General features: G+C 37.8%; 1 protein-coding gene across 2 annotated transcripts in view; it reads right to left on the reverse strand.

Annotated features, from left to right (window-relative positions):
- The window catches only part of CBLB (Cbl proto-oncogene B), a 132220-nt gene that overhangs the window by 56223 nt on the left and 57432 nt on the right, over positions 1 to 18565 (reverse strand). For both annotated transcript variants that reach the window (XM_069022118.1, XM_069022128.1), the window contains exon 4: positions 5412 to 5558. In XM_069022118.1, coding sequence (XP_068878219.1) covers positions 5412 to 5558 — 147 coding nt within the window. The remainder of the gene's footprint in view (positions 1 to 5411; positions 5559 to 18565) is intronic.

Here is an 18565-nt window from a genome sequence, read left to right on the forward strand (position 1 = left end):
GGGCACTATCAGCAGCAAGAACAGAAAATCAAGTAATAAATTATGGGGATTAACAAGGTGTTAAAACTTAGCTTATCTGAGGTCTCTTGAACTTGGAAACATTTAACTGTCAGATAAGTTGTTCATTGTGGTCTGCCTGTTTTACTGCTTCTTCTGTGAACCCAAACCACTGAGGCTGTGTCTGTTCTCTCCTGAGCCAAAAAGCACTGACCACAGCAGAACCACAGCTACTCAAAGTTTAGAATATCAATTTGCAATGCACTATTTAACTGCTACTGAGAAATCAATAGCCACATTTTTCATAAATTCCAATAAAAAATAAATACATTTCAGACCTCATCTAGAAAAAAGTATAGGAGCATTAAAATAGTAATGTCTTTGATCCCAACATGGAAAGAATTTCTATCTCCTCAGCAACTAAAAGGTGTAGGGAAATCAACATATCTGAAAACAGTAACAGTAATGCTTCAAATTTTTTAAAGTTTCACAATGAAGAATAAAAAGCTTAAAAGATAAAATAAATGGCAGAACTATGGAAAAGTGAAAATCTAAGAATATTGACATTTTGCTGCTGATTCATTCTGCAACATGAAGACAGCCACAATCACAAATTTCAATAGTTACCAAGCCCTGCATGACTTCACTGTAGTTTTCAAATTCAGAAGCTGAAAGATCTATTAGGTCCTCTTGCCTGCTCTCCTTCTCAGTCCAGGATTACTCCCAGTGGCATTTTGCACGTTTTTACTCAGAACAGCAAACCAATAAAAGATGTAAGGTGCTATTAAAATGAGTGAGGAATCAGGGGAAATCTTCATCAAGCACTATACAGTAATAAAATGTGGATAATGAAGATGCTATCAGATTGTTTTATATGCATATTTACAACACACTGGGGGGGGGGGTACTAAAGTATCTGTAAACAAATGTAACTGCTGATTATATGACTTACAATTTCACAGTTCCACTGTACATTACTGTTTAGCTGCACATGTAACTAACACTTGCTTCAGCACAACTATAACGGTGAACCAGGGTTGAGGATTCACTCCACTAAAACCACTTGCTCCAATCACTGTACTCTATCAGTCACTATAAATTCAGAAAAATCACATCTCAACTTCACCACTTTCCTGCTTTTGGAATTATCAAGTTATTTCTTGGTATAGGTAAAGCTTGTATCAATTTGTTTCTTAGTTCTTTTTTTAGTCAGCTCCTTTACATTCTTTAAGAGGCTCTCTTCTTCCACATAGCCTGTGAAAATGCCAGAGAGAACCTATTCCAGGCATTCAGTCTTTGGAATGTTCTCATTCATTCCTGATTTTTGTTTTCAGAAAGTAAATCCAAACTCTCTATTCCTCATCTCCCTGATAACTTTTCTCTGTCAGCTTCCTTTACAAACTCAATACACCAAAATCATCCTAAGCCTTCAATTGAACACTGCTGACCTCCTCACCTACCCCCTAATTTGGATACATGTTTTACTTCATCCTTGCAGAAAAATCAATACCTCCATTTTTTCCTTCTTCATACAGCTATTAGCATCCTTCTCCTTTCACCCAGACAATCAAAATCTCATTATCTCCCACCTTGATTTATCAGTCCTCCCTATACACTCCTAAATCCCACATTAGTGTCTCCAGATCCCTTCCAAACATCTTATAACTTCCAGGTTTCCCAGTCCCCTCTGAAATGTGCAATACTGGAAAAACTTCACAATTGGAAAGGCTCTGACTCTGTGCTCCTTTTACACTTTCTGCCTGTGTGAGGGCTGACAACTTCCATTATTGATGTATCTGCTGCTCTCACAAAGCATTCTCTCCCAGACAAGCTTCTCCAACTACTGGCATTGTCTAGAAGTTTTTAGGTGGCACCAGACATGTGAAAGCTGAGAAGGTATCTGCAGGCCAAGAATATGTGGTTATCTCAGCACTTTGCACTGAGGGAGCTGTTCAAATTGCTTGCTGAGTTCTACACAATGTTTTCAACAGAAATCCAAAGAGCAGCTACATGTATGACCCAGGGCTTGAAAAAGCCTAGCCATTTATTTTGCTCATGAGTTTGAAGCCATGTGAATGTACACCTGACTAGCTCTAAACACAAAAAGAAGGACTGCATGCTATGACACTTACTAGTAACAGATAAATAAACTTAGTGGCAGCTGCACAATTTTGCAGCAAGTGTACAGACAGACAAATGTAACCAACAAAATTAAGTGTTCTCCATTCACTGGAAAAAAATCTTCTTTCCTTTTTTAAAGTAAAACTGGACTCATTAAAATTGTCTGGTTTGGATTTTTTTCCTCAGCAAACTAAAATATGTTGCTTTCTGTAAATGGAAGTGTAGGTCACAGTTTCAAAAATTGAAAACCAAACAGTTAACTTAAAAATATAAATTACTATTGGTGACCTTCTTGCTATTTAAAATACTTCAAATTAAAAAATAAAAAATGTCACATTTCAGAAAGAAATGAGTGCAAAAAGTTGATTATATAAAAAAGCATCTAATTCATTATGTTTAGAAACAGGAAGGTTGTTTTTATGATAATACTATGTTGAAAAAAACATAAATTAATCTAATAGTTCAAATTCCCTCCTTCCAGTCAGATCAAACTGCAATCGAAAGATTTTTTGTGCAACAGTTTACCATCAGAAGCCAAGATCCAGCATAACTTACTTTTTATTTATGCTCTAATCTTGAGCAGAGTGGCCCCAAAGTAAGGGCTGCTTTTCAGAAACAAGTGAGGGGTCCAGGCTTCCCCTGTAAAACAGAAATGCAGCCAGGGAACGCACAATTGAGTTCCTCCCTGTACTTCTTCACTGCACTAAGTAGAGTTGGGGGTTTCACAAAGTCCTAGGGGCCTCCCTCCAGGTGGCCAGATTACAGAGAGATATTACGAGTTGCTTGCAAAATCTTTATGCGGCCTTTGCTTTTAGGGAAGTGATACCAGCAGATTTGCAAACTAATTTGTCATAACAGGCCCACTGCAGAGGACGTGGCTTACAGGCATATCTGCCATATACTTCTAAAAGGATTAGAAAATAATTGATGTTTAAAAAGCTTCAGGCATTTTGTTTAACAAAGAGATTAAACATAATGCCAAAGAAACTTTTTTCTCATCTGTTTGACATATATGCTGTTACATGTTTTATAGTTACTTAAGCATCATTAACTAAACCTGAGATAATGGCAAGGCTGCCAAGCACAGATCTGCTGCTCCCTGCCGAGAAGACAGGCTTCACTTTATTAAACAAGAGCTGGGAACACCAGTAACAGTGCTTATTTACCTGGTCTGAAAGTAAAGTACCTGACCAGAAAAAACTCAAAAAAAATTTCAGGCTATACTACAAAAGATATACATGTTTAACGGGATGTCACTAAATTGCCTGGATTCCTAGACATTCTTGATGCATTGATGTTTTAGGCAAAAAACCAACAAGATCCAAACATCCAGTCACCCTCCCTAAAAAAACAAACAAACAAGAAAACCCAAACACAAAAAATGAAATCAGAGTACATGGGGGAGAGCAGAGAAGGTCAAACGGTTCCTAGTGACAGTTCATATCTAAAGTTGCATTCTATGAAGAAATTTGCATTAGAAGGACAAAAACAAAGCCTAGAAAATGCATGGCAAGAGCTCTGGGGCCATGAAAAGTTTTAGAAATAAGAGCTCCAAGAAATGAGTCAGGAGAGATAGAGTTAAGTGTGAGCAAGGAAAAGACAAAGGTAGAGCTGAGTTGTTCAGATGAAGTGCTGCAGTTGAAAGATTCCCCTTACCAACTTTGCTCTGATAAAATCTTACTCATATATTACAGTACCCTACTGTCCGACACCTGGAGTGCCTATTGTGTCATCTCCCAATGGAAACTGGCAGGACCATTGGAAGGAAACTTGAAGGAAATCACTTGAATCTCACACAGACAGTAGTGAGAAGTCCGTCAAGAACCCCAAAGAGGAACAGTACAGAGAATAGGGGAGCTGAGGAAACTGGCTTAGATCAACTGATAGAGCTCGCAGAGGAGCAGATCTGTAAATCCCAATGACAAAAATGCAATTTGTAATCAAGATATCTGCTAAAGGTCATCCAGGGACAGAGCCCAACAGGAAAAGAGAAGGACCACAAGGAAATTTAAATTCTGAGAGTTGCTAAGCAAAGGGGGAAAAGAGAGGAGGAAAAAATAGAAACACCGAACAAACAAGATCATTAGTCATTTTATCAAAGATCCTGTTTTTTCTTTTCTTGACTGACATGTTTTTCAAAAGCCTTGTCTGACAGAGAACCCTACATGTCATTTAAGTTAATCCTTCAGAAAACTTTAGCTGAACTTTTGAAGTTATTTTGAAAATTATATTCACATTAAAATGGGTAACACAGAACACAGTTAAATTCCTTTTCTCTAACAGAGAACTGATATAGCAACTTCATCACACTCTAACATTACTTACATGGGAAAGAAGTTACCAGAAAACACTACCATGAACTCAGAAAGAGGAAAGCTGACAGTAGGTGTGTTTAGACTAACAAAAAAAAACATGGAAGTGAAACTGTTGTAAATTCACACTGAACAGAACTGACTTGCAAAAGTGTCAACCTACTACACTGGTATTCTAAATAAAACATCACTTATTTTGAAGAACTCTTTATGATCAGAAGCAGCAACAGATTGTGGCAGAAATTGTTCTGCCTACATTGTGCAAGATACCAGAGCTGATGACCGTAATGAGTCCTCCGTTATAATGAAAAATACACCAACCTATTGCCTGTGGCATTCCTCTTATGTCACTATTACACTTATAAACATTCCACATGAGAAAGTGAACAAGCTGCACATCTTTTATTAGCTTGTATGTGTACTCTAAATGGATTTTTTTCCCAGAAACAAAACAAAAATCCCGCATATGCCTACTTTTACATTTTCACTATTGCATTTGCTATATGAATTAAATCATCTATCTACACTTCACACACTTCATTCCACTAAATAGTGTAGTAGTGAGAAAGGTCTAGGCGAGATAAGGAAAACACACTGTCCATGACACTAATATCAAGTTCCTAATTCAGACTTTAGAGTTTTCATTTGTAGACTATACATACATTTTTAATAAGAAAGGACATGATTTGCCATATAGTTTGTGAAAGCAATGTACTATCTTCACCCTATAATGGAACAAATAAACTTCCTGCAGTAAAACTGAACATAAGTACCCTTGACAGAACTACCTTTGAGCAAAATACAACATTGAAAAAAAAAAAATGTTAACAATGAACTTAATGATTTTAGCCAATTTAAAGTCTTAGATGAGAAATTATCTTCAGAACACCTACCAACCCTTATCTGGATTTGTAAGAAGTGAATTTTTTAAATGCTTCTGGTTAGAAAGAATTGAGGATTTTACAAAATGTTTCTACTTACTTATCTCCAAAGAATTTTCTCCAGAAATCTGCAGCATCGGCTTTGGTGATGCGAAAGTTATCACCCTGGAATTGTCCATTTGGAAAAATAGCCTTGATTTCTGCTAACATGTGGCTGAAGATGAGAGACAGCTTTGTTAGGTTTCTCCTGTGGATGTAATAGGGAAAAAAAAATCACATCAAATCCTTAGAATTTAGTAAGTTTAATCCATCTTTCAGTATTTCACATATCCTGTGTAGTTGTGTAATAATCCCTGTGTGACACAAGAAAAACACTGAGCTTTCAACTGAAAACATAAAAAAATATAAATCAGTGGTTTGTGTTTCCACACACTTCTGAGGACATATTTATCATAAGTCTCCATGAATATAAAATCACTTTTGGCAACAGAAAAATTTGAGTTCTCAACTACATATTCAGATACATTCCTTGTGCATTAAGCTTGTGTGTTTCTATTTCCTTTACTCATTGCAGAAGCAAGAATTTATACTAATTAGACAGCTTATCCATTAAAAAAAAAAAACCAAAACAACCTACCAAAGAAAGCTGAAAAACCACCCCACACTCAAGAAACTAAAATTATAGTTTTGCACATGACATCAAACCTGTTTCAGTCCAAGTTTCTAGAAATATAAACATGGCATAGAACTAGATTTACTCCTTTTTCCTATGGTAGTTTTATTCTTTTTATTCTTTTCAGCTTTCTCTTAATGTACTTACTTCTTACTCTCCTTTCAAATGCTCTCCAGTTAAAACTTGCTTTCAGCTATCCCTAGCATATTATAAACAAACAAACAAATCAAGCTTCTTTGCTATCATCTCATTTCCATAAGTTTTCCAGACTGGTATCAGTTAAAAATTACTTAGCTTTTGGCACAGAAATTCTATTTAATATAGTGCAAAGAACAAAGAATCCTTAAAAGCAAATAATCCTTTCATATGGAAAAATCTTTGGGAAGTGGTGAGGAGAGGAGAGGAAAAGTAGCAAACTTTATGAGAACTTGTGCCTGGAGATTCCTTGATGCTCCTTGCAGTAAAAAAGGGCCATTTCCCAAGCTCATATATAAAATAGAGACTACATATGAGACTGAGCAGTTTCTGATGAAGGATTTGTATTCTTGTGAATTCTACTGGAGTATTTTAAGGTGTTAGAAGTATCTCACCTATGTCAAGCCCATTCACCTTTAACCATCTCAGGTACTACTTAAAAATGACTCAAGCAATTTAATGAAAACCACAATGAAATGCTTATCAATCATGTAATTTATAGACTGTTTAAAGACAGTATTTTAAATAAATTCCAACTTATTCGCAAGTTCCTAGCCCCATGGAAGTATTAAGATAGATTTTTATTTTAGTTGAATGTATTTCCAGTGGTCTTCCTAAAAGAACACTCAATTTAGCACTGAGGTGGTAATTACTTCAACTAAATTTGTGAACTTTATAATAGAGACTTCTGTGGAAGCTGAGTTGCAGATTAACTATAGGTTTTACTACCAAGAAAATGATGATAAAGTTGTTGTGAAAACATAAGTAATTTAAAACAAACAAACCAACCCCCGATGAATACACTCTCCCTTCCCTCAAGATTAAGAATGGCTATAGGGCTAATTCATTCAGAGTCCTCTAATTCCTTCAGTAAAATCAGATGTCTGTAACTATGATGCTCAATAGTTCCTTGCTATCCCACTTCCTATTTCCTTTGTATTTTAATTACACACATGTGTTCTTTACTATTTTACTCCTCAGAACTCAAGCCTGATGCAGAGGAGCAAGGAACAGCTATTTCATGTGGCTTCCTCAGTCTGCCCTAGACCCAGGATTAAACAAGAAGCTTTCTGTATTTGGGACAGATGGGAACATGACTCGGTGCAAGTTTGAGCAGAGCTCTCCCCTGCCTGGCACAATCAACGTCCCACATTAATGCACTGTGCTGCAGCAGTTCTTTCCAGGTACAGATTCACCTAGTGAGCTTGCTGCATCCCTGGGGCTTGAGCCCTGCAGTGAATTAAGGGATGAAGTCACACAGAGGTGCCATCTGGGGCACTTCCTTGCCCGGAGGGCAGCGTGTCTGTGTGCCCACGTCCCTGCAGAGGCACTGCCCAGTGGGCACAGCTGCACAGGACACGGCCAGAACCAGCCGCTGCTAGGATGTGGACAGTCAGAGACACACACCCAAAGGGTTCCATCTAAATCACAAAGCCTCTTCCTTCCCTCTTACAACAGCATCAGTCACTAAGTGCATCAGGACACTTTTGTTCCATTGTACAAAACCGCAAAGAAAGGAAAAAAGTAAAGTTTTTTTTTTGTTTGCATTTCTATAAACAAGAAAAAATATTTTAACATCTAACTGAGATAGCTTCTTTTTATCTGACTGCAAAGGTGAAACTCAAAACCAACTAGAAGCTTGTCTGTGCTTGAACATATATCACAGCACGTACAAACAGCAAGAGATGGCAAATTCTTGGTAATTTATATGCAGGGTATCTGTTTCTTTCAGTTTAATTTTGATTCTTGCTCTATGAGATCACTATCTCAAGTCCTTCTTTGGTATCAAATAACCATGATAAATCATGTCTCAATTTTTCACTTACATATTTTTTCTTCAGAACAGCAAAGCACATAATGCACCATTTTTGCTTATATATGCTTATGTGATACCAGATCTCAGTACCTTCCTGAGGCAGAGGTATAATGCTCACTGATTGAAATGGTTTTTAACAAGTATGGTGCAGACATGATGGCACTGGGGTGGGCCAATGACTCTCCCTATCTGTGCCTTTCACTTGCCTGAAGATGTCTATCTATTTCAGCAATGTACTTTTGCTGTCTTGAGGAGGGCTTTCCCAGGACACCTCAAGAAACACATACTCCACTTTATCAGACCTGGCAGTCTGTGCAGCTTCATTTTTCAAGTTAGGATGATTCCCTTCTTTCCCCCATATGAAGGAAGGAGCACTGTCAAAAATTTTCCATCCTACTTTTTCCATGTATAAGTTTAAGAGAAGGTATTTAAGTCCTATTTATTAGAAAAAACAACAACTAAAACCATCAAGGTTTGGCAATTTGGTGAATAATTCTAATGGAAGCCAAAGAACTGTTCAATCTGAGCACCTATTTTATGTCTCATTGCCACCACGAGACCATGAAGAAACCAGTCTGCATCTCTTGCAGTAACAAAGGCTTTCTTCTCCTGGTCACAGCAAAGACTGATGTAGCGGCAAAGGGACAACTGCACTGGCAGCCTGGCAGAGCAGAAGAGCTGAGCAGGTAGAGACATGCTCCAGAGACCCCTTGACTCACTGGATTCCAGCAGGGGGAAGATATCCTAAGGGATCACACTGCAGCTACAGCTCAAAATACTGCCATCCAAATTATACAGAAACAATGGTTTTAATGCCTCACCAGCCAGCCTTCACAGTTTAAAATTATAATATACTTTTACTGGCAACCTGGGGCAGGTTAGAGGTGGAACTTCTTTCTTTAGCTGTGGGACAGAGCACAGACATCTTTATTTCTGCAGAGAACAAATTTCATGCTGATGAGAAAAACCTTAACTTTCTGAAATTACAATCAAACAACACTGCTTTATACAAAAGTGAACCAAGATGATCCCTGTCCACAGTAATAGCTACTGTGGTAAAATATAACAATTTTAACACTAAATTAAGTTTTATCAACTGCATTTTATGTAACACACAGTGTAGATCTCATCCAAATTACTTGCAGCATACTCAACACCTCCTAGTTCATGTTTTTCCTACAATTCAAGCTTATATTTTGCTACCTTGCTTTCACCAAGTCGAATCAAACTAATGCCATACAGGTCAAACCCCTTGTAGAACTTGATTTCTGAAGTACCATTTTGTCAGTCATAGTCTATGATTTGCTGCCAAACATGTTTGCACATAACAGATCTACTGAAGGACCAATATAACACCTAAGATAAAAAAATTAAAAACTGAATTTTTATTTAGTATAAACTTGTAAAGATCTGTTGAATCAGTAAACATCTTTTCGCTAATCAGCAAGATGCATGTTTTTAATTTCAAAATTAATCTGTCTTTTGAAGTTATCCATCCTCAGCAAGATTTCTAAATAGAGAAAGCAAAGCCTGAAGACAAGGATTTCGGGTTTATTCACTTCTCAGCAAATTACTATATTCTAAATCAATTTTCTCTTCAACTGCCAGGAGTGGGGTCAGGCTAGAGATTTAATAACTGAAGGACTTTTCAAATACCAGTCATATGCAATTTGAAAGCAGGGCTCGATAATGGAGATACTACAACATCCCAGCCAAACCAAACCAGCAGCGGCTGAAGTAGTAGGAGATCTGAAGCCATCCTACCCTCCAAGTGAAGCATGATCAGCATGCAATAACACAGATAGGTTTTGGCTGTGTCAACTCTGTAATCACCTTATGAAGTTAATTTTACTTGCTGGAAGGCAGTATGGTCCAGCAAACAGGACTGGACAGGGAATTAGGCAGAGTCACTTCCTTTCTGCCACTGGCCTGCATTATGAGGTGGAAGGAACACCTGAGTCCTGCACTTACTGCCTGTGTACATGGATGAACAGAGCAAAACGCTCAGAGAGCTCCAGACTTGAAGAGTTCTGAACAAAAATGCATGGCAGATCCAGCCTGTGCATAAATACACAAAGCAAAGCATCCATCTGTACCTCGGTCCTTCATAATTACTGGATGTCACAGACAACAACCAAGACAAAGTCATTTTAACAATACATTACTCCTGCAACAACTTGAAAATGTTTAAACCTACCTACATACTGCATATATATGTAATTTCTACTTTCATGCCTATATATTACTATGCCCACAAAATAAATTATTTTCATTTTACAATAACAAATATTCCCCCCCCCCCCCCAAAAAACCTAGTCTGGAAGAGAAGTCTGAATGCGTATCTCTGCAGTTATTTATGTCATTCCAAAAATTAGGTTCTTGCTGGATTTCCATTTTCATTGCATCTAGTAAGTGTTTAATCTTTCTTCATCCACACAGATACACTTTGTTAAACAATCACCTGCTGTAATAAGCAATACACCAACTTTCCAAGCTCATAACATATAACTCAATCACCCAGCACAGAAAAACAGTCTTTAGAGTTAGAATAAAATGTGTTTGGCAGCTAGGAATACTTTCCAGATAGATCTGACACAAAAGTACACCAAACTACTCCTAAATAACAAATAATTCCTCTATAATCCTTAGCTAGAATAATCATACAAAGAGAGCTCTCCTCTTAGCTGGCAAAACTGCAAATCATAACTGTGTAGGAACTAAGATGAAAGAAAGTTTGAAATATGAATTTCATAAGGTGAAATGTTTATTTTGACTTCTAAAAATCCAGCCCCCCAAATATGAAAACCTTAAAATCCAAAGCATATGTACAGAGCTCATTTCCCTTAATTAGTGCTATTCAAAACATATTTCTGATCCACATGCTCAAGTTGTAGTAAAACACAAGGATCCTACAAAATACATGTTACTAATCCAAAGGAACAGAGTACAGTCACAAAAGAGGGAAGTGAAGATCCATGTTCTGAGCTCTGTCACTCCACTCTCCCAGCGTTGAGAATTTTGTGACTCAGATTTCCATTGTGTGAAAAAAGCCCTTTGCAAATTATTTCCCATTTTTATTTTGCCACTACAAGGAAAACCATGGCAGCCCATAAAGCCCCTTGACAGATCATACTTCTGCCATTAGCTACTGATAAGTGACTCAAACAGGAATGCCCCAAGTCCAGGACAAAATACAGGAGAAAAAAAAATTCTGAAAAAATATGTGAATTTTTGAAGATCTTCAGAAGACGTTGGAACAGGACTAAAAATTATACATGCTGATAGTGATTCACTCTTGATAATCCAGTATAACCCTGACTCACTTATCCCCCTTCCTCTTATAGAACTTCCCTTTTCAGAGACAGGAAACATAGGAGAAACAGTTAGTAAAAAAATCCCACAACAAAAAAATCCACCTCCCCCAGACCCCTAAAACAATAACACCCCCATCCAAAAAAAAAAACCAAAACAACCCCCCCAAAAAACCCCACCAAAATTCCCCAACATTTTTTTAGAAATGTACAGGTGTAGAATGCAGTCAGAAAATCTTAACAATGGAGCATTCCTTAACACTTCAGAGGAAGCAAAGGAAATCAAAGGTTCCTGTCAACATGCTTGCAGAAAAAAAAATGCCTACCATCATATTTGGCCATCAGATCAACTCAGCTTCTGTGCAATGATTATTTTTAAAAGCTATATACGGACAGGGTATTGTTCAGACACCAAAGTATATGAGCCTATTCTTGGGATGAAATGTCCCTGGGACTAAGAATAATCATGAGCTCTATTTCCTACTTGTGCCACTGACTCATGGAAGGAACACATACAACTAAATTTTGCTGTGCTTTAGTATTCCTCCCTCTCTAAGCTGCCCCACAAACAAAACCTAAAAACCTGCCTTAAACACGGCAAGGTTCAGCCAATAACTAAATTTATCATTTGTTAAACATAAAACACAAGTATAAAATTGTAAGAAAGTAACTGGAGGCAACTATTACTTCTCTTTGAATCCTGGAGGAGCTGGTTTATTACAATTGGGAAAGCAGCATCCTTCCTTGAACAGCTCTTCAGCAGCCTCTTTGTGACAGATACTAGGAGTCCTGTGCAAGTCTGTGCTATTCACAGCGGATACCGAAAGGAAGAAATGGCAGCCTTTGGATAAGGATTGGGCAAGTACGTTTGGGGAAACAAAAAAGCTGATTCCAATGTCACCTTGAATTTTCCTCCATCTTCTCTTTGCTTAGAAATCACTTTACATCAAAACACTAACTTCCACCAGCAGCCTGCTTCCTTTTGTTGAAAAAGGTATCAAATTGAAAGAAGACAATGCTTGAAGAATTCAGAACTTAATTTCATCTTTTGAAACTGCTTATCAGCTGTCATTGCTTTTATAGCAGGTATTTGCTGCCCAATTTATACAAAAACAGAGAATTAACTTAATATACAACAGCTAAGTAAAGAAAGTGGAATATAAATACAAATTAAGGAAGTAGGCCAGGGTTTTTGCCAATCGATAACACTCTCTACAAACTGATGAGTCTGTACTCACTGCTTTTCCATTTGTGAACTGGCAAGCCACTGTGCCACCAACATCTCTTAAGCAAAGTTCTATCCATGATTTGCATTATGTTGGCTTTTTGCTAAACAAATGCTCCATACAGCAGCAACCATGAACAGCTCTTGTCAGCTGGGTTTTAGGCTTTACAGTCCAAGTTTCGAAAATTTCGTTACTTCCAATTCTGTCCAGGGGGCATTTATCCACACAGATAAATTTCTCAAGCTACTCCTAAAGCATTTTAATTTCTTTCCTCACTAGTACTCCAGCATATGAGGTAACAAATATAACCATGAAATGAAAACCTAAGGAGTGCTGGCAGGAGCAGGAAGTAACAAAGGAAATACAGTCTGCATAAAGCAAATTGTGAGTCCTCAGAAGTAAAGAGGTGCGTTGACAAGCTAAAGATTTAATAACTTTGCCCATAATTATCTCTAAATACCCATGCAGAAGGATAGAGGTGACCAAAAAAAAATCCTCTAGAGAATACTACTCTCTGAAAGAAATTTGCTAAAACTGATCTGACTATTTACAAGTACAAACACTTTGTGAAGGATAGTCAATTCTATAACATTTTAAGTAGCAACATAAACTCAGAGCTAACAGACTTACTGATTTTACTAGCAAGAGTTTCAATGGACCTACTAGATCATCCTTACAGAACACGATTTAACATCCTTAATCTAATACGTACAGAGATTTACAAGCAGAGCTGGACACTGGCTGTTTAGTTTTATTTGCTACTTTTCAACAGTCAGTTGCTCTTGCACTATGGTTCCATTCATCAGTACCAACACGTTGTTCAGGCAGTTTGTTTCCTTTGTCCTCCTCCCAGAGACATCTTTGTCTACAATGGTCCAATGTTATTTAACTGAACACTGACTTAAGTCTAAAGCCTAATATCTGTATGTATAAATGAAACTGAAGTTGTCACAGAATTCCCCAGGAATCCTCCAAACAGTAAACTCTGTCTTTGAAAAGCTGACTTAATTCACTGAATACACAAATACATAAAACTTGTTAAAAACATGAATTAATTAATATGAAACGTGGAAGACTGAATTAGCATCCTTTCACTATTTTCCAAAGCATTCTTCAAGTGGAAGGAATATTCAAAACCATACTTGGCCAAAATAACAGTCTTAAAAACGGAAGTGTGGTTGGTATAATTGTTTAATACCTGATTATGGCAGTAAACATCTTGAATTGCACTGCAAAGTGAGGTCACTACTATAATTCGTGCTATCTGTGTATTGGAATATTAACTTTTCAACAGGTGTTAGTATTTCAGCACATAACCATCCTCCTTATAATTCTTGTAAGGATCACTGACTTGGAGATTATTCCTGCTATGCATAGAGCACATCTGCGCCAGGCCAAGCAAAGCTGTGTGCAAAAAGGGACTCTTCTACACGGCCCAACTCAAGTGACTCCAGAAGAGGTAAGAGGCTGAGTTTGGCACAAATCCTGCCACAGCCAATGCAGCAGCCCAGAGGCCAGGGGTGGCACAAGGAGGTACTGATGTGGCTAAATACTTATCTGCTTGACAGCAATCAAGCATGAGCAAAGGAAAGTGGTTTAGCTCTGTGTCATGCTTCATCTAGTTTGCTGTCATGCAAAAACTCAGGAAACTCAGTGGTTCTGAGGTGCTAATACCAACAAAGCATGTGTGCCATGCAGCACCCCGAATAATCCTCTTCCTGTGCAGGTCTGCCTCCCATCTGAGCAGCAAACAACCGGTTATGCTTCCCTTCACTGGTTTGCAGCGTGCTAATTTTCTGGACTATTTCTCAGAAATAGTCCAGAAGACGTATTCAGGCTTGTTCTTTCAGAGTTTTTTCTTCAGACTATTGTCTCACCTTAAAACATGCTGTTATGTTGTTTTCTAAGTAAAATGAACTAAGAAGAGACGTATGAGCATTCTTAGCGACAGGCAACAAAGTACTTCAAATTCAAACCCTACCAAATTTCGCAACAGCATCGTTTCTCATGAAGACAAATCTTTCTGATTGTTAGAGAGTGAATCCAAAATTTTTCAGGCCTACTGCTCCTCACACTCAATGACTTAGACAAAATCTGCAACACAATTCAGCCATTTCTGAAAGCAGGTCTGGTAATACTTCTTTCTGACATTAAGGACTTTTGGCAAACTAATATCCATATGTGTCTTTTTCCATTTATTTAATTCTCAAGTACCTAAATCCATTTTTGATATTTAACAGGAAACGGTCTTTGAATCACATGTGCCTCCCAGTACTCTTGGGGAGACTGACACAAGTTTGGCTAGATGATGAAACTGAGGGAAATCTTATCCAAGAGGGCCCAAAACAAAATTCTCAGCTCTGAATTCTGAGCTCATGCGTAGTTGACTAAAGATATGAAACACTTGCAGACAACAACTGAGTTTAAGCTAGCCTGCAGCAGTGAGGCACAACTCTAATGCTTACATAGGGGGTTTTTAACACCAAAGAGGATAGAATAAGAAAATTCTTCTCCATTTCTCTCAGTGAAGCCCACAATGAATCCAGAAAGAAAGACAGGCTGTTTGATTCAAGAGCAAAGACGACAGAAGCTAGAAAAGGGAGATGGAAAGAAACAGATGGCAACACTGTCCTCAGAGAAACTTTGTTTAAAAGGTATGATAGTGCTGAGCAGCATAGGAAACCCCATGAGAAAAAGCCAACACTTTCACAGAAAAGTTTGAATGGCATGAAAAAATTAAACTATTAGGAGATGTATTAAACACCAGGAACAAACGTGTCTATTTTGCAGTTGCTATCCAAGTGAACATCCCTCCTGTGCATTCAGGCCTGGCCAGGCAACAGAGCCATGGAATAAAAAAGTCTCATACTGCATTTACAGACAATCGCAATGTACAAATCCAAAGGGGATCAACCATGGCCACACACAGAATCTTATTCCTGGCAATTCTTTTGATACCTTACCTTTTCAGTCATAACTTTGTTTTTGCTTTTATGAGTCATAAGAAGTGCATTAGTATTTTTATTGATTCTAATGCAGACAAGGGATCTGAACAGAAGGAGCGTATAGAAGTATCAAAACTGCTGTATATCAAAAAGTGCTGTAACCTGTAGAGGTGCTTAGTACCTGCTGTGTCACACATGATTTCCACTGAGTGCAAGTCAACAAGCTGTCCCAGCATTCCTAAGAGACTGGCCAAAAAGGAATTTTCCTGGCTGAGCTGCTTCTGAGACTTGATCTAGAGACAATACTGAGCTGCACATTTTGCCCTAGAACTTAACTTTAGAAAAAGTCCTTGGATCCTTTTTGAGCCTCTTGTGCATCATTCCCTCTATTTATTTGTTCTGTGGTAGGAGCCTCTCATCAAAAACAGAATTGTTTTACAAAATCTAACCCTCTTCATCCCATGTAGTTTCCAAAGTATCATCATTAAATGAGTAGAGAAACTCTTCAACTTTAACAAATACATTTTTTCACAGACTTTCAAATATTTAAGCATTTTGACCCTAAGCCATGAAATTAGATTCCACGTAGGCAGACGCTCTCATTTACAGCATTCTAAGTGCTGTCATTAAAGCATTCTAAGAGTATTTTAGACCACATGAAAACATGTTATTTATTCAAAATGGAAATCCAAGTGAGAGCGATGTAACTCCTCAAAATATAATAATCAGCCTTCAAACCACGTCTCAAGTTATTGAATTCCTACCAAACATGTAATAAAAATTTCCATTTCCTAGATGCACCCTAATCAAATCCACCTGAAATCATTCACTGAAAATGATTTAAACATTACTTAGAGCTGAGATACAGCTTTTTTGCAACATTCAGGTAGTAGAAATCTGTGTCCCATAGCTAAGCAGTGTCATACAAATGCCAAAATAGGGCACAACAAAATAAGATATATGAAGTACTGAAACTGTATGTGGGTCTCAGAATATTCACTGGGGTTTTATTTACTGAGGGAATGTAAAGTGACTTACATTGAGAGAGAAAACTACCATCTCTGGCCAAAACAGTAAACAACCTACCCTATTCTCTTTCACATATACCCTGAGGCACTCAGTTGCCTGTCCTCCTGCATATGAGGAGCACATCTAAACCCTTTAAATCCAGATACATTGCTGCCACACTGCCTTAGGAACTTGATCTGTACAGAACAGCAGAGAGAGAAAAATCAAATCCTTGGCTCCAAAATGCCACTTGAACTGATGCTGCATGTACTTACAGCCCTTGAAGATCAGGTCAGTGCATATCCAACAGGACAATTAGGAATAATCTGGCATCAATGGAATACAGCACAGACCTCGGTCAAAGTCTAACGGATTTTGTAACCAAGATGTGAGATTTCACACTAACTAGAAAAAGTAGAACTGGCTGAAATATTTTCATCCATAATTTGGACAGTAAAAGCAGGCACTAAAATCCACAAGGATATAGTTAGACAGACAGGTGGGTTTTTCATGAAAAGAGAGGCAGAATCTTTGCCTTCAGGAAGTACCAATGTCAAATCTCCAAAGAGAAGCTGTCCATACAAATCAAAATAAAGCATTTTGCTTCTTCACTCCTTATCTCCCATGAAAAGCAAAGGAAGAGAACAGAATGAAAGAGATTGAAAAGTTCTTCGCAAAACATGACTTTCCTTTTTTTGGTCTAAAGTAGAGTTATCATTCAAGATATTTATACCCTGATCTGCTTATTAATTTTTTTTCCCTTTCAACATTAATAAGCTTGCAGTATTTCAGTGACTACATTCACAAACATGGGTCTTCACCTATTTCTTTCAACCAGTGGTGGTATTCTCACATAGGGACGATTCAACATGGGAGACAATCAAATGTTTTAAAGAAAGCTACATAGTCATGACCTGGAAAGGATGGTCTGCCCTGAATAAATAATTGAAGTAAGAAAAACTGGAAGCACAGGGCAGGCAATAAGGGTTTGTGCTTGCAGAGGAGGGAAGTACCATCTCAGTTATTTGATACATTCATGGGAAAGCAGCAAGCAGCAAGGAAACCAAGTTTGCTGATTTCATGAAGCTATTCAAAGGCTGAAAGGCTGACAGATAACTGCAAATAGCTGCAGAGTGATTGCACAACAAAAGTGGCAGATGAAATTCAAAATACATGATGGCAAAACAATGAATTTGAACAATTAATCGACCTGATGTACAAAATGGCATGTGCTGACCTGTCCACTTTCACTCAGAAGCAAAATTTTGAATTATTATAGGTAATTCCATGACAATATCTGCTCAGTGCTCATCAGCAATAAAAACCCAGATCAAATATTATGAATTATTAGCAAAAGAAGAGAGGAAAAAACCCAGAAAACATAATTATGCCACCATGTAGAAGCACAGTCACCTGTTATCAAACCAGATATATAAGAAAGAGATGTAAGAGATACACTGAAAGACAAGCGAGGTTACCAAAGGTAAGAAGTGGCTACAAACTGAGGAGGAACTAAGTATGCTGGGACTCTTCACACTGGATGAGTAACCACAGAGGAACTCTGATAGAGATCTACAAATTGCAAGTGGCATAAGGAAGATGGATGAGGACTGAGAGTAACCAGAATATTTAGTGAAGGTGACGGGAAGCAAGCTCAAAAAAATCTCTGATCCACAGAAGCTGTTGCCTAAGGATACTGAGGAGGCAAGTTTAAATAGGTTTGAGGGGAAGCTGGGAAAACACCATGGAGTGCTGCTTCACTGAAGGTTACCAGAGTAACAAAGCACAATAGGTTCAGGGAATCCCTTAGCTAAAAATGGCCAAAGACAGGGAGAGTACTAGGGAACTGTACTAAATTATACATGTTTGCCCCATTTATGCTTCCTTAGGTATCTCTTTATGCTCACCATGGAAAGTAAGAATTACTATAATGATTTGGATCAGGTTCTGTCTTAAAAACAAGCCACAGTACTTAAGAACAAAAGCACATGGTTCATAGGGTACCCCCAAAACTCTTAAGTTCACTTATTGATTGCACAGAACTTTTAATACTTGATCACTCCAATTAATTTTGGATGCC

Source organism: Aphelocoma coerulescens, chromosome 1 (genome assembly GCF_041296385.1).
Source record: "Aphelocoma coerulescens isolate FSJ_1873_10779 chromosome 1, UR_Acoe_1.0, whole genome shotgun sequence".
Lineage (NCBI taxonomy): Eukaryota > Metazoa > Chordata > Aves > Passeriformes > Corvidae > Aphelocoma > Aphelocoma coerulescens.